This window comes from Rhea pennata, chromosome 1 (assembly GCF_028389875.1).
Source record: "Rhea pennata isolate bPtePen1 chromosome 1, bPtePen1.pri, whole genome shotgun sequence".
Lineage (NCBI taxonomy): Eukaryota > Metazoa > Chordata > Aves > Rheiformes > Rheidae > Rhea > Rhea pennata.
In genome coordinates this window covers 95,737,002-95,757,258 of record NC_084663.1, presented here as the reverse complement: position 1 = coordinate 95,757,258, position 20,257 = coordinate 95,737,002, and the positions used below count along the sequence as shown (strand labels likewise).

Here is a 20,257-nt window from a genome sequence, read left to right as displayed (position 1 = left end):
AAAAATCTATCACCTTGGAGTTTTTTTTTTTTTTTTAATGCTCTTATCTGTGGTAACAACACTCAAATGCCAGCTTGACTACAGTAACAACTCTCCTGCAAAGTTAATCTCCTTGAACTTTCAGAGGAAATAAAGAAAAAGAGGATGACTACTGTATCTACAAAGGTAAGCTTATTCTTTCAAGGTGAACTTCACCACTGGGCAGAGAGAGAGCTGGTAGAAGTCCAATAGACCACTTACATTTTCAATGAAGTCTATTTCTGAGAATTTGTTATGCTGGCCTCATGCCAAACTCTTGAGTAGGGGTAAATTTCAGCTCAGAACCCAAAACAGACAGTAACCAAGGCTTTTACAAAAATTAAACAATTTTATATTGTAATATGGTCAGAAGAGTTGCTTTAAAAAAATACTAGTTGATTTCAATGACACAGTAGCACCAAAAGTTAAAATCTGTGGATTCAGAGACTTAGGATATGATCCTTCATATTTGCATTTCTATGAATTACACTCTTGACCTCAGAGCAACTAACACAAGCAAACTGTTGAGGCACTGATCTTTCATACCACAAAAATACAGCACTGAGGTTGTTACTTCTGTAGGTCAGCTGATTTTTGTTTTACTAATGTCCATCACCAATTCCCTTGTCACTTTTGTGGCATACTAAGACAACTGATCATTTTTAATTAAAAGAATATAGCAATGGCTAAGCAAAATACAAACCCTATTACTTGCCTAGAGCTTAAGTGGAAAGCATTGCCTGGGTAACTTGCACATTCACCAAAGGACAAGAAACACTGCTTTTTATCTGCATCTAATTAGAACATCAACTAGTGAACATATGGAAAAAAAAAACAATAAACCCAGCAGAAATGACAAGGAATAGTTTTAACTCATGACATTTAGTATTTATACCTGAAGACAGAAGGAGTTGTGATCCATCAAACACACTGATGTCTTAGAAGTCATGCAGATCCCAGTCCCAAGATGAGAGTGGCATCCTTCTGGAGGCCAATTACATGTCACCAAGTCTGCTAGTGTAACCCAGCACTGCAGTCCTGAAAAGCATGTTCCCAGCTCACAAGCTCTTTTGAAACTCTTTATTAAATAAAGTCTGTTACTGGTTCCACTTTGTGTCTTACCTGAGAAAGAACAAGAAAATTAAACCCCAGGGAAAACAAAGGCCAAAATTTGTTTGAAGTTCCTCAGGCTAGACTCCTTTAAGTCTGTTTCTGTGCCTCTAACTAACCTAATTGCTTGGCAGCAACCTGAGCTAAAGGACAAGTAGAAGTCACTGATTTGGAACACTGCCTTGAGAAAACCCATCTTTGAAACACTGACAAAATTACTCCTGTTAAAGTCAACAAAAGGTCTGAAAGAACTACTTTCATCTTTCTTCTCAGGTTGTATCCATACAAACACAGACTGTCTACACTGGCTCAGTTTCTTCCCACATTGTTTCCTTCTTTTCACAGCGTAAGAACTCAAGCCTGCTTTTTAGAAAAAAATTCAAAGATTCACTAACACAATCATTGAACTGAGTTTACAGCAAATATCCCCAAGATCTTCAGAATTTATTTCATGGAACCCAGTTATTAAGGTATCATTCAGATATGCAAAAATAAAGTGCATCATGACCACCACAAAGAGCTTTGCTGATTTGAGGTTAGCATAGTTAGTGTCAGTCTTCAGCAAGATCAGAAAACGCTAATTAAAACATAAATCGGTAACAAAAGTCTAAAATCCAAAACAGCACACACAAAAAAATGTAAATTTTGTATAAATGAGGAAACAAAAAGAAAAAAAAAGAATGAAATGGAATCCCTTGTCCTTCATAGGACTGCATTTATTATACAGCTATGCCAACATGCAGCATCTGAAATGAAGAATCACAGTCTGTTTGCTTCCCTTCTACTATTTCTGAATTCAGTTTGTAGCTTTCTGATGTCTGACCAATTTCACCTTGTGCAGGGGAAGGTGTACCCTGAGGGACATCTACAGAGACAGTATCATAAGAAAAATCTTGGTTTTCTGTTGAAATAGCAATCTGTTGGTCACTACCCTCTGTTCCACCATCACAATTTGTTCCATCATCAGCCTCTTCCAGCTGCTGAACAGATTTCAAATATTGTTGTAGAAGACTGTTGTCCTGCTCACTAGTAGAGCAATCTTTACTTTCCCCGTGTTCCCCCTGGCCATCCTCTACATCGGAAGGATAATCTGAAACAGAACTGCCACACTGTTTGACTGTTTCCATAGAAAGAGAACTTTCAGCTCTTTCTGTAAAACTCTTTTCAGAGCTACACAAGTCACTTGCAAGAGTTTGATCAGCTACAGATGAATGAAAACCAGAATCTGGGAACTGCAGTACAGATTTTTCCTGAGGAGCATCACTAGCTGGAATTAACCAAGCAGAACTAACATCTGTCGAGGTTTCTTGCTGAAGTGTGGATGATCGAAGAGATGGTTCAGAAGGACAAAAAGTATTGGCTGAAGGGACTCCAGGTTGCAAAGTAGCACCTAAATTTTGGGTCACTGAAAGCTGCCATTGTTGAAGGGATTTAACCTGTAAAGGACAGAGAGGATATCATTATATAACACAATATGAAAAGTACTTTGATTTCTGAAGGATTTTTTGTAATCAGCAACAAAGTTCTGGTATAAAATTTAAGATTAAGTGAACAATCAGAAAGTCTGTAATACCTTAAAGAAAGGAAAATACACTCTTCCCACTGTTAAATAACAGGTTTTAAAACAAATTAGGTGCCCAACAATGACACAAGTCTTCCAGTTCAAGTACATGAAGAAAAAAAGGAATCTGCTCTAAAAAAGGAAAAGATGCAGCATGTTTATGGAATAATCCTTGTTTAAGAAAGCAATCTGCCTGGGTTTTGGAAGAAGAGCTTGTTAAAAGATGTATTAATAACTTTTCTGCTTTAGAACCGAGTTGTCCACAGACAACACAGCTTGGCACTTTGTGGGCATCTAGCAATCATATTATTCCTCACAGATCTACTATGCTTATTTAGCTTTCCTTGCATTTTGTCCTTCTCATTCCAAGCTACATTTTAGCATTTAGCAACACCAACAGTTTATTGTGTTTACTGCTCTTTTTCTCCAGAATACTAATAAAGCAAACAATATGGCAGTTACATCCTAATAAGCTACCGAGGTTATCACTGAAAGGACAAACCATATTCATTGTCACCTCAGTATCTGCAGAATGAAATGTTTTCTGAATTCATCTGTAAGTACAAAAATTAAGAGGACTAAAGTTATTTACCTGGTTCCAAAGAAATCTGACTGCCTCCTCCTGTACAAGCCTTTGAATCTTGTCTTCCTCTCTTTCTTTTCTTAGTCTACAAAAACACATGTCCAAAGATATGCAGCTTAAGTAAGCAACATTTGGGTAATGAGACCAACAAGTCTACATAAAGAATACCTGCTCACATACAGCTCATTGATAGCGCAGAGCCAAACATTTCGCCACTACTGTAATTTGTCTTGTCATCAACATCCAATATTAACTAAATCCTCAACTGATATCTTATCAAGTTTCTCAATTTATAATGATCTCCAAATATGGATACATACGATCAAAAAACAGAACCAAGAATAGAATCACATTTTAAAATTGTATCATGCATGGCAGAGAGAATCCCTCTCATCAGAGACAGTAGAATAACTCTTAAAACTGAAATTTAATTTACAGGCTCTCTAATTTCCAGAAGACAAGTCAAAAAAAAAATAAGTTAAAAAGTCACACTTTACAACTGTTATTTTGATTACGCACTGAAATACCCAAGTCCTGGAACTAGAAGAATAGAAATATTTCTTCTAACTCAACTCATTCATAAAGGACACACTGAGAAGATGAGAAGTTATGTGCATGTTCATGCATATCTTACAGGAACTGATGCTCTGCTGTAACCACATTTTCATATTCCTAGTACTAGGAGCTACTGTGTGCAAGACCAGTTTAGACCTATTCTGAAAGACTGGTTATATTCATTTAGAGTTGAAAATACACAGCAAAACCTCAACTTACTTTTTTATTTCATCAGTTAAGCAAACGATGTGTTCCTGCATTCTGCTTAGTCGAATTTCATACCGTACTTCCTTGGCTCGAGGATGGTAGTTCCTTGTGTAGAATCCTCTCCAGCAGGCTTGCAGCTTTGTAGCTGCTTTAGTCATTCGTTGCAGCTCAGCTGCACCTTCATTAACACCAGCTAACAAATCAGAATTTTTTTCTGCCATCTGGTCAGAACAAAGAGTTCTAACTATTGACTCAGCATGTAGTGATGTGCTGGGGTGGTTACACAGAATGTGATCTTCACAGGATGCTGAACTGCTGCACCTATTAGCAGTCAGGTTAGCTGTTACCGGACCAGGAGACGACAACAACTTACTCTCTTTAATAGTCTCTTCAGTTTCCATACTTTCCGCTGTTTTGTTGAAGTGCTCTCGTGTAACCCAAAAAGCTTCTTCTTGCTTGTGAGTTTGTTCTTCTCTATTAATATCTTTCACAGATTCAATTACTGTATTGCCATCTTCCTCTAGGTCCAAACTGATTCCATGTAGTTTCAGGTCTCTAGTAGGGGACAGTGGAGACAATCCTGAAGCAACCGGCATAAACGTAGACTCTGAGGATAGAAGGCTGCTGTTTAGTTTATCCTCATCAGTCTGTATATCTTCAAGGCACAGCTCCTTGCGACAACTTCTTTCAAGAGGAAAAGTGTTCTTTACTGCATAGGAATGATCATCATTTGCACTTGGTCCAACCCAAGAATTCTTCTGAATGACAGGTTCTAGACAGGCAGGAAGCCATATTAAAAAAAATGGCATGGTATTTCAATAACATACCCTATTTTAATACACAGAGATTCATACTTGTTTTAAATAAGACTTAAAAAGCTAATAATTAGAATCTATGTAACAGTAGGGATAATAATTATTTATCACAGCCTTTCCAGAGAAATTACACTTTAATCAGATGCAACAGTCAAAGTAGCAACTTACTAGCTTACTGGCTTTCATTTATTGCCTAATGAATAATCTTGTTAGCATTTCAAGATATGAATAAGTGATATATTGTTAGAAAACAAAGTATTCCTTCAGTTCAAAATCTCCCCAAACTAATAACTAACTTTAAATAAATAAATATTAATAATAATTAATAAAGAGCTTTGTTTTGGAATTCTCTCCACAAGGTTAACTATCTTCAAAAAATATTTTGTTTACTTCCCCAAGTTAGAAAACAGGTCAATATTTGCATCTTACCACTTTCAAGAACTATCTGTGGTGGCTGGGCCGGAGTGCTGTGTTCACATGTAACTGTCAGTGCTTTGTTGGGAGCGGAAGATGTAGGCGGTCCTTCGTTTTGGTTTTGATGCATCAACTGCCTCTGGTGGAGCCTAAGCACAGAGTTCCAATAGATTTTGTATTTCTTTTAAACTTTTTTGACACAGAAGGCATCTAAAAGATACTACTTTTATTTGATCAAATCATTCCAAGAGGCTAGTTAGAGAGATCTCTACACCTACGACATACTAACAGGACCACTTACAAAATAGGGACTTGCATAACTTGGCTTCTTGCCACAGTTCTCAGGCATTTTAGGTTGCTCCTGTTCCCCTTCTTCTTGCTCCTTTCTCCTTCTTACAAGTACATGCATCAGAAAAGAAGAAGAATCTGGCATGCAATTCTGACTATAGACTGATAACTATAAAGTAGTTGTATGCACAAGCAAGGTATGCAGATATTTTAAGTGTCTGTTGTAGGATACACTATGCTTGTATGTATAGACGAGTTTGAGTAATGGAGGGAGAGTATTCTATATTTGAAAATAACTGAATCAAGGAAAGGGTGTCCCTGTTACTTGGGGGACAAAATTCTAATACTAATTGACAAAGAGAATATTACTGCAAGCATACAATCATCCTCTATAATCTGACAAAACATGGAGACAGTTTCAACTCAGATAAACTGAAAAATCACGCGGTAGATGTCAGAAAACCCAACTGCCTTAACAACGATAACTTTTTAAAAAGTCATAACTTGCAAGCCAACTTTCTGAATTCTTCCCAGGAGCATGATGTCAATGTCACAGCACTTAGTATAATAAGAACATAAACAGATGATAAAATTTCCATCTTTCTCCTTGAAATTGTCCCAACACTTTTTACAACTTCCCCCTAGATATCCACCCATGCTGACAATGCACGCAGCAACTTCCTCTTCTTCTAGATGCTCCCAAGGCCAGTCCTCTTGGATGAGATGCCAGTCTGCTGTAACCCCAACACTTCCATTGCCAAACTTTCTACCCAGACTATGCCACCTGTCTAGCTTGCTCCCTTGAGTTGAGTCTCCTGCCCTGACCTTTCTGCACAAAAGGTTGTCAATAGCGCTCCTGGAGAAAAAGGGTGCCTTTTAAGCATCTGTTTTTCAATCTCAATTAGTTCATCTTTTAATGGGAAGACAGTGCAGCACTATAACTCCCTTAATTTACTTGAGCAGACCTTAGCCAAACAGCCACTGCTGCCAGAACCAGTAGGCTCCACAGTGGCCTCTGCTAACAGAGGCCAGACATTTGGGACTTGTATAGAGCCTGCCAAGTGCATCATCAAGAACAGTATCTCTCAAAGGACAATCTTAACCGAAAACAAACAAAAGAACACACTAACACCACAAAAGTGGCTATTCATGCAGCATACCACAATGGTCTTAATTTACAGTAAGAACATAAGTTAATTTCAGGTATTTTTTTCAAGTTTTCCTCACTTTTTTTTGCATGGTATAAGTCTCAGTATGTTAGGTATTTTATTTTAAACATAGCCCTACCACAAATCCCTTTTCCTCTGATAGAGCACAGATTGAAAAATAAAGAATTTGCCTCTAGATGGCCCAGTAAGCAGCAAAATGTTCTCCGATGCTGTCTTGTTTCTCAGTCACCACCAGGCTACATCTTGTGACCTTGCTCTTTTCCCCATCTCCAGCCCTCAATGTTGCTTTAAATATTTAACAGGAAATGCTATTTTATCCAACACAAAATGATACATATAATTATGTTTCCAAGTAAGCTTTCTAACAATGGAGAAACAAAAAGTTCTCACCTTTGCTTACTCAAAATTTTTTCCAGTTTGGCATCCTCTTCAGTCTGAAGACCATATGTAGATATAAGAGGACAAACAGTAGCTAAGTACTGGACTAGCTGAACATGCTGTCCAGGCCGATATGATCTTCCTTTACCTTGACTGTAGAGCCATTCTGCCTTCAAACTGGCAAGGAGAAAAAGGATCATCATTAATACCTCTCACAAAAATCCTAACTTTCCTTTGATTACTCTTCTTCTCGTTGGCACCTAACAGCTAATCTACAACTCTAACCTAAACTTGGAACACGAGCAGTACCAAGAGGGTCTGTGATTTTCATTACCAGCACAGTGAGTAAAGGATTCTTCACACAAAGAGAGTTAAAAAAGAAAAGACCTCCGAGAAACACTGAGCAGCCTCTGCTTTATCTACATGTGTCTTTGAGCACTGAATACACATTTGTGTGAATGAATGTACCACAAAAACATTCACAGAAATGGAAAAGTTCATATATACATGCAGAACAGCCATAGAGAGCAAATCTTATACTGAGAGTATTCAATAACTAAAACCTGATTCTAAGTGAAATATTCTTCAGCTTGGGAACATTTAATATAACCCATCCGTAACTTAAGTGTTCAAAATGTGACCTAATACAGAAAACCCCAGAGAGAGAGCTATTTTTATATCTTGCTATTGAACTAATCAGAGAGCATTGGTCATAAACATTTTTTGTAGGTATCTTACAGGCAGGTGAGTTGTGAACTTTGTTAGATGGTGAAATAGAAACAGGAATTCTTTGTATTTAACCAAAAAGTTAAGTCTTTAATTTAACTTCTATTAATTGGGAAAATAGGGCAGTACATCTTGGACTCTGTTCATGTGTTGGACTAGAACGTGTTTATGCTGGATAATGTGGATATTTTCTGGAAAAATTTATATAGTTGGACTGTTTTAATGTCAAGAATTTTAAGACGACATCTGTACTGACATACATACACTGTAGTATATGTATGTCAGTACATACATATCACTGTAGTGATATAATGCTTTAGTAAGAAGTCATGTAAGCCAAATGAAATTTAACTAATTGATAAAGGACATCCCAGATCTAAAAACAGGCAAGCAAGTCAGATACTTTATCAGAGAGTACGTTTGAGCCTTCCCCAAAACAGTACTTTTAATATCTGCTGATTTTCCTCAATCTGAAGAGTCAGAGAGGTTGTAAGCTTGGAAGGGATAACAGACTGCTGATAACTTGATACCAATTTGTTAAAGTATTTCTTTGAGTCTAGTAATAAAATATCCTTTAACTTTATATTTCTGCTTAAACAAACTTGTATTTTTACAGAATAATTCCAGTGTAACAGATGAAAAAATCTCACAAAAGCAATAATGTTAATTGGGCTATATCTCATATGGGTATTAGCAAGACAAATACTATTTCATGTCATTTGCACGTTTCCATTTTTTATTATATAAAAACAGAACTTCAGTTTAGCCAAACTGCATTCAATACTTTTAAGGATTTAAAAACATAATGTTACCTTTCCTTCTGAGATATCACATATCCATCAAGAACTTTAAGGTTCAGACACCAGCTGACAATATATGGCCGATAGTCAAAGCCAGGGATCGAAGGTGTGGCCATCACACAAGGATTGTTCATAACAGACAATTGTTCCAATTGAGGAAGAGAAGCCAGGAAAGAAACCTGTAGAAAATGTAGTATCTTTGTTAACTGAAGAGAATGACTGAATGCTTACAGAACGTACCACATTTCTGCTGCTTATGGCTAAACATCCCACACAAAATAATATAATTACAAATACACTGAAAATCCCATTTGCCTGTTGAACATGAGTATTTTTAAAGGCGCAACTATCAACTATTGCTATTTTCCTATTAATTCTCCTGTAACTGCTACAGCCCTTGGAAAGTATTAGCTTCTCTTAAAATGTAGGTGTTGGCATGATGTATAGAAAACTGTAACATTTCTACTACTTCATACACTCACTACAGCAGGCATGGAGATGTTGACAAAACAAATGCACACCAAAAAGCTGAGAAACACTGCTCTATTCTAAAGAGAAAAATCTATCATAAAAATAAGATGTTCTTCCAGCATGCAAGCCTGACAATTTTGGCTACTACTTATTTAAAACACTAGCACCACTGCTTCCCAAAACCACAGCCAGAATATATGTTTCTCTTACGTGTTCTTGGTAAAGAGATAAAACAAGACATGAGCCCCAAAAGTTCAGCTGCAACAAGTGTATTTTAAACCTTTGTTCTAAGCAGATTAGCTGCTGCAGGGGCTGCCTGCAGCTTATCAGCTCAGTTTTCAGTCTCTAGGCAATCATGAAAAGTATTCTATGAATTTAATTTTCAGATTGTATTTCTGACATCTCTGAAGAATAATAAAAAAGAGTTCATTTCAAGGATAAGCATGGGTTATTTCAAAGAAGAAAGCCCATTTTACTTACACCCTTGCCACTTTTTACATTAAAAGAATTATCCAACTGTCTCCCTTCAGTCTACCTAAAGACAAGGCAACATATCTTCTACGCCTTACCTCATTTAAGTCTCTGATTTCATTTTCTGCCAAAGAAAAAACAGTCAGATTCTGAGGTAGGCAAACAGGGGCAGTACGAAGTGAGGTTATAATATTTCCATGCAGCAATAGAGTCTATAAAATAAGAATTTAATGATGAAATGTATGCCTGTTTGATTAATGTGCAGAATATACACCAAACAGAAGAATCATGGTGTCATCAAAACATTTTTTCTGCTTATTCCAGTGAGGAAAAATTCATTTTTATATTTTAAAGAAAAATTTTATTATCATAACATGTAGAATTAAAGTACATACAAAGTTACAAAACATAGATTTAGAAATATTTTTTCTATATGAATTAATGGTGAAAGAGTTATCATCATACGCTTTCTCTTGTCCTAAGTCATGGATCAGGACAACTGACAGCTAGGAATAAGATCTCACAATCTATATTGGTCAAAATCATAGTGACCACACATGAATCACTTTATCAGTTTCTGCATCTTGAAAACATAGGAAGGAATTCTTAATTCTTCCATGCAGAAGTTATGGTGATTAACTGAAAGTGCTTTAAGTGCTGGCATTTGAATAATTAATGCTTTTCCATGCAGCAATTTTCCAAGTAAATTTATTTTTGTAAAGAGTGCCACAAAAACAGATATAAATAGTATCTACCTTTAGAGATATAAGCTTGGAGAGATCTCCTAACTGAGATATGTTGTTGTCTGATAAATCAAGATGCTGAAGAGATAGACAGCAATTGATTTGTTCAATGGCCTATTTAAGAAAAAAGAGAGTCGATTACAGTAACTCTTGCTTAGTCATTAAACAGAAATAGGTATCAACATTTAGAAATCATTATAGAAGCTAAAAATACTGGACAAGTAATTCAAAAAACAAATGAATTTAACTGTATTTCTACATCGTTTGCTTTTAAAGAGACGACTTCTCTTCTATTTTGGGACAATTTTCCAATTCTCATTACATTTTGACATTAAATCACTTTTTTTTCCACCCTAGACAATTCTTGTCCTATACTTGTCCTATATTTCCTATACTAGCAGACACAAAGCTTTAATTTTTGTTCCCATTAGAAACAGAAAAAACCCTCAGATTTATTTGAAGTGGAACAGAATAAAACCTTGTAAAAATATTCTTCCCAGCATTCTCCAAATTTCCACCACGATATATTCTGGAAAAATGTAAAAAGGCTAAATACTTTACCTTCAGGTTATTTCCTGCCAAGTTCAGCCATTCCAGGTGCACCAGATCCTTCAGCCCTTCCACATACCCAATACTGTTATGAGGCAAATTTAACACCCGGAGCTTAGTCAGTTTTGCTACACCCATCATTCGTACCAAACGATTGTTGGCTACAGATAGCTGCAGATTGACACACAAACAAAAGAAACAGTTTCAACTATTAAGCTCTACAGACACAATGGTCCAGCTTCTATTTTTAGTGGCTAAAAATCCCCTCCAACAGAAATAGTTTCCATCTGTATTTTCAAATTTCATGCAAATAGTAACCGAGGCACAAGAAATGGCAAGAGCCAGGAAATGAGTTACTAATCAATGAAAGTTGTCTTCACAATTCATGCTGCAAACTTAGAGGAATCCTCCTAGCATTAGCTGACAAAAGAAAGAAAATTTATGAGGAATTGTTTCATATTAAGTAAGTTTTTTAATCGAATTGCCAAGTCATTTCTCAAATTGTTGTGTCATTTGTGAAGTCATACTTACTGTCAACCTGCCAGCATGGCAGAAGATGAAATACATTTTACATCAATCTCAGAAAACCAGTTAGCAGAACTCATTTTTTGCTAAGCGGTAACAGAATTGTAAAACACAAACTAGTTAAGGATGAACCTATAAGTCCTGACTTAGCAGACATTAGCACTAGCAATCAAGAATTCAGAAGAGGAAGTCTACAATAAATATACTGCTAGACATTAAACATGCAAACACTACACAATAAAATTATTATAACTGCTTTGTTTCAATCAATCCTGTGTATCAGTTATGCAAGTTTAAGCTTTTCCATTTATTTAATGTTATTTAAGAACATCTTCAGATTCATTCTATTGAACTTACTTGGAACTGCAAATGCACAGTAAGTCTAATAAAATTGATGGTGTATTTCAAATGCAGAACAGAGAACCTCAGAATTACTTTTTTGATGGCTAAACAAAAGTATAAACTAAAATTTAATAAGCTCCTACATTAACAGAATTATCAGGTTGCCCAGGGTGAAAAGAGAGAGGAGGGCTGGGTGGAAATTGCTACAAAACTCACTTCTCCTACCTCAGTTTAGCCTGGCTCTAGAAACTATTCAGGTAACTTCTTCATGTCTACCTAGAGGCACTTTCAGTGACAACTATTTGGATTTGTACAGCTTTGTCTCTGCTGGACTATACTCCGATTTTTGCAAGCATCATGAATATGCTTAATACTGCTACCATTACCAGCCTCATGAATTTCAATGGACTGTTGCTAGTATTGTCATTAAGTATAAGCACTAGCAACACGAGGGCTTTTATATTCAACAGGTTAACACAACGACACAGAACCCTCCTATTTCACATTTTTGTATCTGCTATTTGTATTTCATCCTATTCCAAAGGGCTTCTTTCCACCACTTTCTGTCAATTAAAATTAACATGCACCACATTCCAAGAGTTATCAAAAGGTACATTCTAGTAAGTGTGCATTTTTAAGTCTTTATGCTTATACACACACACATATACAGATATGTGCATACATTTACTTGATCATGGATTACATTGCCCAGATCTATCCTAAATCTAACATTTTAGGAATAACCTGAAAGTGGTATGAGAAAGCTTTTACAATGGCTTTTATAAAAAAGAATTTATTTCTTTTTTATAAACAGACAACAAAAACTTATTTGGAAAAACAGTAAAACAAAACCAAATTACATAGGAAGAGAAGAGGAAATTGAAGAGGATTAAGTTGCAAAGCATGCGAACACAGGAGGAAGCCAGACCCTGGTGAGAGGATACAGCACCACAGGTGGAGGTCCTCTTTCTAGAGTGACACTTTATGAAACATTTTAAGTCACTTAAACATTTGCAATTTGTCTTTCTGCAAATTACAGCTACTAATCCTCCTCTGTGAAGATTCAGAAACCCAAAGAGTATGTATCCACGTCTGCATATTTAGACTTAAACAAAGATGAAATTATGTCTAGCATTATAAAAATCAAGTATTCAAAAGCAAACAAGTGTCTGAATGAGGACTGTCAGTGGCTTTTTTAAGTATTCCTCTTCTCCCAACCCAGTAAGGATTTATTGAGCGTACTTTCGGTTACCTAGGTAACCAGGGAAACAACTTACACTACTGTCAACTGTAGGGATACACAGAAAACACAGCTTTCTATTTTAGTTAGCATTATTTATTTTTCTATGAAGACAGTAACTGCTAACTAATTTAAAAATACAAAATGCAGCCTTAAAGCAGAAACATTTTAATTGGCATCACAGTTGCATTATTTCATATCAAATTCAAGTCAAGTAACACTGACCTGCATCAGGTTCCTGCATTTTTCCAGGTGTTCCAATTTAATTATCTGGTTTTTATCCAGAATCAGAGTATGAGTATCAGGATCACAGGGTAAGGTTGGACCCAGTTTTTGCAACCCTTGACCCGACCAATTAACTACCAAGCCTTGGAAGAAAAAAAACAAAACAAAAAATCCTCAGCACTTCATATATGAGAACATGCATTGAAAATGCAAAGTAAGATAAAAAGATTTGTTTTAGAATGCCTACAGATAATTTATGTAGAAAGAAGTTCATTTGTATTAGTAAAACTGAAACAAATTCATTATTTCAGACCAAATATATAAGAATAACTGATAGAATTACTGAGTGATGTAGATTCCAGTCCCTGTTCCACTAAAGAAATCCAGTACAGCCTTGGCACATAAATAACAGCCAGAGTCTCTGAAGTGGGAAGAAGACCAAAATTTAAACATCTAAAGTGAAAGCTTCATAGACACCTAATTTTTTTTAATTTCTCAAAGTTTTCATGTTTTGAGCAGTTTGACCTCTATGTATCTGAATAGAGGCACTCTATCTCAATTCCTGCTCTGAGTAGGCAAAGTCAGAACATGCCCCGTACACATCTGTAAGATCACACTCCATGCACAATAGCAACCATATCTGTTAAAAAAAAAAAAAAAAAAGAGAGAGAAAGAGAGAGAGAGAGAAGGAGAAGGAGGTCTGGAAAAAGAGAGGAGGTCTGGAAAAGGAGCAGGTAGCATCCACTCCTTGGTTAGTTAGAACATGGGAAACCTGATGAGGATGCACACCTACAAATTTCACTTTCCTAGAGAGTGCCATTAAATGCTCTACCAAAACATTCAAAGATTAGGGCATTTAACTTGGAAATGTGAAATATCCATGTGACAGCTTGAAGAAAAACCTGAACATTAGCCTCCATATCATGAATGATAAAGAATATCATTCTGAATAAAAGCCTACAATTTCCTTTTTCCCTTTTCTCTGTCTCAGAGAAAAAAAAAAATATTACTTTGCTCCAGTTTTGACAGTGCCATCTAGGCAAGCTCAAATAGAAGGTTTCAGATCAAGTCTGACACATCTCTGTTACCACAATGTAGATGATTTAAGTTCATTTCTTATGTTGAATTTAAGTTTTGAATTCAAGTTCAACACACTCTCTTTAAAATTTTCTGCCAGCTATTTTAAGGCATGTCTCCTTTTAGCAGTTTGGCTGCTGCAAATCCTTATCTGATATATATAACTATTTTATTATGTAGAGAATGCATCTAATTCTGAGCCAGTGACTCCACTCCAAGACTTCAATGTCCAAATCCTTCAGTGCATATAGCCTCAGGATTTTGGTGCTTGTCTCTCCCAATTCCACTGGCAGGCTAAATGCTACATATTGCAGCAACATAGCTAGTGAGAAGTCAGAACAAAGAATCCATTCATACAGCCATGCTACAGCACAGGTAATGTTTGGGTGGAAGCAAATTATAAATATGCCTGCATATCTTTTAATCAGTGGAACAGACAGTAAAATGTTCCAGCCAAGAACTGTTAATATAGAGAGTTAAAAGAGTTGCCATCTATAGGGAACTTCAACCACTGGGTGCATATGATAATGCTATCTGAGAATAATTATTTCCGTTAAGTCTACCCTCTGCTCTGTATTTTGCACCCTTTCCCCGTAAACCATTCTCGTGTTTGTTTATTCCTTACTATCTGCTCAGTAGTCCTGCCTGCCTTTTAGAGCAGCCTATTTTAAGAACACTGATCTTGTACCCAGCACGGGTACTATATAGGAAGATTCTTACGGTGTGCATGTGTTGTTTAGTTATGCTAAGCATGGAGAGACGCATTTTTGGCACACCAATTTGTCAGGTTGGGATTACACTTTTTTCAAAAAGCATCTCTGGTGACCCGTTACATTTCATTGCTTCTCGAGTTCCCAACAACCCACCGAGCTCTGAAGGGCAGCACCGCCTAGGGAGCAGTACGAGCAGCAGCCACCACACTTCGCCTTTGCACGTTCAGGGAAAAAGTACCGCATGTTTCTCGCTTAAGAACAAAGCGTTCGGCTGCGGCCCCGGCTTCTCCCGGAGCCTTGGGGGCTTCGCAGCGAGCCCCTCGCTACCGCCGCCTCCCCGCCCTGCCCCGCCAGGGGAAGAGGTGCCCGCGGTCGACGCCCGCCGCAGGGGCTCTCGGGACTCGTAGTCCGAGCGCCGCGCTCCCCGCGCGCCCCGCCGCGAGCCGCCGCCCGCCCGCCGCACTACAGCTCCCAGAGTGCGCCGCGCGCCCCGCTCGCACAACGGCGCGCACCGGCCACCCGAGCAAAGCCCCTCCGCGCGCCCCGCGCCCGCTCCGTGGCGGCTGCCCAGCCCCGGCGAACCTCGCGCCTCCGCGCCTCCCTTACCCCCCGCATCTGGCGAGAGAGCCTCGGCCCTCGCTGCCGCCGCCGCTGCTCCTGGCGCCGCCATACTTCCCGCTTAGCGGCAACGACGCCAGGCAACCGGGCGCTGGACGCCGATTGGCTGCCTTGACCCGCGAGTAGAAAATTTTCTTTTTTTTTTTTTTTTAAGATGAGCGACGCGGCATGCGGGGCCGCCCGGCGCCGTCCCGGACAATTTTAGGCGAATATCACAGAAAAAGGAGAGGCGCCGAGCGTCCCTCGCCGGCGGCCCCGCCCCGCGGGAAGGAGGCGGCCGCGTGACGCGGGCGCGGCGGGCGCCTCCCGGCATGCCGCGCGCGCGCTTTAGAACGCCTTTTCCCATGATGCTCTCTTCCTCTTCGCCTCGGCTGCCGCCCGCCTCGTAGCTGCTGCCATCATGAAGTAAGGGCCGGGGCGGCTGCGTCCTGCCGCCGCCGCCGGGGCATCCGCCGCCATCGGCCGCGGGGGATGGACCCGGGGGGGCGGCGCCCTTTCCCGGGGCTGACCCGCGGTCCCCGCTAACCCTTCTTTCCCGCGCAGGGTCGAGCTGTGCAGCTTCAGCGGGTACAAGATCTACCCGGGCCACGGGCGCCGCTACGCCCGCACCGACGGCAAGGTGAGGGGCGCGGGGGGGGGTGGGTGCCGTGCCGTGCCGTGCCGGTCGGGCCTCTGCGTCGCTCCGCCTCAGTCGGCGGGCGGGCAGGCGCCACGGCCGTCCTGGGAGCCGGCCCGGCCCGGCCCGTGCGGGGCGCGAGGGGGCGCCGCGGAGAGGTAGCGCGGCTAGTGCCGGAACCGCGGGGGCGAGCAGCGACCCGCTGCGGTTTGCTGGATGCGGGTCCCTGGGATAAAGCAGTGAGCAGAGCCCTTCCGGGCCGCCCGGGTACTATATTGATAGCTGTGAAGACCTGATATTTCGATATCCAGTAGAGTCGTCTTGATGCAGAGACTATCCTGCAGACTGAGGGCTAAGTGGACTAACTGAAATTTCAGATGCTCTCCTGGGAACGTGTTTAAACTTTGATTTGAACTGTATAGCTTATAATAAATTGTTCTGCTTAGTGTTATTCTTAAACTGTAACAGTAACTAACAGGCTGAATTCCAAGGAGGACTTGGGTGCAGTATTGGTCTTCAGATGTTCCTTATTTGATTCAGTTACATATACAAGAACTGCACAGTTTAAGAACAGACACTTGATAAACATGATGTTAGATATGACTGTTCACAGTACCAGGACTACCGTGCACAATTGGAGGCAAGTAGTAATTTGAGCTTTTTCTCAAAAAAAAAAAAAAAAAAAAAAAAAGTTTCACTGTGCTGTGAAAAAATGACACATCAGGTATCATTTATTCTTTTCATTATAAAATGAAATGGCTTAATATTTCTGCACTTTCCATTAAAATGAATACTTCATTAAAATGAATGCTTTAAAATACAGAGTTGGCTGGGAAGAGTGCTGTGTGCTATAAAGAAATAAAAAAGTCAGTGATGAAGAACAATGAGTTAGTTACTTGATATGTGAATTTAAATTCTACAAATGCTTTTCATAAAAACAAAGCTTATATAAAATATTTCCTTTCTCAGGTTTTTCAGTTCTTGAATGCAAAATGTGAGTCTGCATTCCTTTCCAAGAGAAACCCCCGTCAAATTAATTGGACTGTTCTGTATAGGCGTAAACACAAGAAAGGACAGTCAGTAAGTATGCAGCAACCAACACTGCTCTAAAATATTCCCACTGAAAAATGTAGTCACTGGTCTGATTGGAATAGAGGTAACTTCAAGGTTTGCATGATCTATATTACTGACCAGTGTTCATTCTGGTTATGTTGCAAATGTGAGTGCCTTTATATGAGTCTATATGGTTACAGCCATATAGACTAAATATGAATATAAAGCAACAGTTCAACAGAAGTACTGCATCTGTATTACAGCAGCTTTTGAGGGCCCATTCAGAACCCCAGTAGGTTCAGTAGCTTTGAACACTTGTATTAATGGCATATGATTAAAAAAAAAACTACAAAAGATGAGTAATGCTGTTTAACTTGTGAAGTTCAATCGTTTGGACTTGTAAACTTAGAGTGGTGGTAGCACAGAGCATTGATTGTTAGATCATACTTTCAAGCAAATACTCTGGGAAGTAAAGGGTGAGGGAAGTGTTTGCATACCTTCTTGAAAAATTTGGGCTACAACTTAGTTGTAGAGCTTACCTATGTATTTTTCACTGTTCTTACCTGAATTTGCGTAATAAATGCACATCTAGAAAGGCTGTTATGTGTGTGCAAGTCAAAGCTTCTACCAGTTAAGAGAAAGAAAATTGATGTTTGATAATTTATACTACTGTCCAGCACTGTGATACCACTTAAAACAGGTGGGAAATACTGTATTCTCTTTGGAGGATTCTATCAAACCTGTCTTTTTCTCTTTTTCCCCTTTCCCCTTTTTCTGAGGGTTACACAAGGGTGAGCTTTGGCATTTCTTTCTGAAGTGTTTCTTTTTTTTTAAAATGTATTCTACAAAGGAAAGTACATTTTTCATTGGTAGCTAGTAGTTTGCTTTGGCAAATACAGAAATTAAAGTTACTTTCAAAGCGAGGTATAATATTGCTACTTCTGTATAGTTTTGTAATGGCTTCAATTTTAATGGCAACTTGTTCCTTTATTTGTCTTTAGCCTTTTGGTTGTGTCTTGTGATGCTAATTGTCTGTCTTCATCTTCTGCCACTTTAGGAAGAAATACAGAAGAAGCGCACACGCCGTGCTGTTAAGTTTCAAAGGGCTATTACTGGTGCATCTTTAGCTGAGATTATGGCTAAAAGAAATCAGAAGCCTGAAGTACGAAAGGCACAGAGAGAGCAGGCTATTAGGTAAGAAATTGGGTAACTGGAGCTATGTCAGGCATTTCAATGATTATAAATGCTTTTTCTAGAAGAACTTTAAACTCTAGATGAAGTTCATGTTTTAAAAGCTTTTGTTGGGTGGCTTTCTCTAGAGCAGCATACTTTGCCAACAAACGGTATCAGCAGAGGGGTTTCTCCCTCTCCCTTTGTGGAAATACTGCTTTTGTTGCACCTAGTTCTGTTGTCTTTGTAATAATCTTTCCAGAGGTACTGAATGCAGAGGATAAACCTGAAATGATGTGTTCCTTAACTGTGAAACCTCCCGAAAATCATATGAGACAAAAAAAAAAAAAAAAAAAAAAAAGTGCAGGCATGAATAATTTAATCTTTTTACCCTCAATTAACAGGGCTGCAAAAGAAGCCAAGAAGGCTAAACAGGCAACCAAGAAAACAGCTGTTTCTGCTGCAAAGGTAAGACAGAGTAGTTGAATAGAAATCATGAAGTGTCTGTTTGGAATATGCCATGTTGTAACAACAACCACTGTTGGAGTGCTTAACTGGAAGCTCCCATTTGCTTTTGGAAGAAGTATTTTTCTATCCCTTTTGATCTGGAAGCATGCTGAAAATTTTTGTACTAAAGTTAAATACGCATGAAAGCTGAATAGAATGAACTTCTCAGAGAATTGCTCTAAAAGCACTGCTTTACTAGAGGCCATTTGAGAGAGATTTGATAGCTAAAAGCTTGTGTAAGCAGATGTGACACCTCCAGCTAGCTAAGGACTTTGTAATAATACATTGATGAGAGCTAGGGTGTACTTACTACTTCTAACTTAGCAACAAGTAACAGTATGTTACTTGCCTTGTATGTGTTGGAGGTGTACAGTGATACGTGTGGTAACAATCTGCTAACATTATTCTGATATGATGTGAATATCTTAAGGTTCTTGACAGAAATTAGGTGATGTAATTAAGAGTGAAGTAGAGAGACTTTCAGGAATGCCATTAATTGCATCCCTTTACTCATATTTTAATGCTTCTTTACAGGCTCCCACAAAGGCAGCGCCTAAGCAGAAGATTGTGAAACCAGTGAAAGTTTCTGCTCCTCGTGTTGGTGGAAAGCGCTAATTTGCCAAACTGTTAGCTGTGCTGAATAAACACCTGACTAACTTTCATAGTTTGTACCATGTTCTGTTCAGCTGTGTGTGTGTGATGCTGAAGAGTTAATCTAAGAAATAACTATGTCTGCTTTCACAGACTGAAAAAGGAAACAGCTTCTTGCCATAAAATAATGGGGTTTCTCAGAGGATATGCTGTACCAGAAGACAGTAAGTCTTTAAATGGATGCAGTGACCCAGGTGGCAAGGAAGATCTAGCTGAGATACGAGGAACAGGTTTTGTTTGAAGGACAAAACAGCATGAATACTAACTTAGCTCTGTATCTATGTCCAGTGGCATTAAAAAAGTTCTAAGGCTCTGATGATTATTAATGTTACTCCTTCTGGAAATGTGAGGAACTATTACTGTACTAAATTTAGGTGACAATTCTTAATTTCTGAACCAGAAGCTTGACTACATAAATCTGTGACTGTTTGTTGGAATGCAGTGAATTGTTTCAGGATAAATCATTTAGTTTGCTTTATAGAACTCTTGACCTGAAAGGTGCATGAAGCAGCACCCTGTGTTTGCAAGTGACTTAGAAAAAAGTTAGTGCACTTAGATTATGGAATGCATGGCTGTGAGGTGTTGCAGAGGCAAAAAGTGAAATGGGTTCAGAAAAGGAATGCATGGTTTCATGTATCACATGACTGTTAAACACAAAGATT

At 38.8% G+C, this 20,257-nt stretch overlaps 2 protein-coding genes across 2 annotated transcripts; one reads left to right on the top strand and one right to left on the bottom strand.

Annotated features, from left to right (window-relative positions):
* Positions 1–855: 855 nt before the first annotated feature.
* CEP97 (centrosomal protein 97) lies at positions 856–15,784 on the bottom strand. The gene is made up of 11 exons (XM_062596457.1): positions 15,587–15,784; positions 13,191–13,333; positions 10,871–11,029; positions 10,322–10,423; positions 9,665–9,778; positions 8,637–8,803; positions 7,111–7,275; positions 5,279–5,412; positions 4,047–4,806; positions 3,282–3,357; positions 856–2,564 (listed from the first exon to the last, which is right to left on the bottom strand). The coding sequence occupies exons 1-11, from the start codon at positions 15,648–15,650 to the stop codon at positions 1,848–1,850; spliced, it is 2,601 nt and encodes an 866-aa protein (XP_062452441.1). The 5' UTR covers positions 15,651–15,784; the 3' UTR covers positions 856–1,847.
* A 127-nt stretch (positions 15,785–15,911) lies between these two features.
* On the top strand, positions 15,912–19,606 carry RPL24 (ribosomal protein L24). Its single transcript, XM_062596513.1, has 6 exons — positions 15,912–16,003; positions 16,142–16,217; positions 17,184–17,294; positions 18,325–18,461; positions 18,842–18,905; positions 19,479–19,606. Exons 1-6 carry the CDS (start codon positions 15,999–16,001, stop codon positions 19,557–19,559), a joined length of 474 nt encoding a protein of 157 aa, XP_062452497.1. The 5' UTR covers positions 15,912–15,998; the 3' UTR covers positions 19,560–19,606.
* The last annotated feature ends 651 nt before the right edge of the window (positions 19,607–20,257 follow it).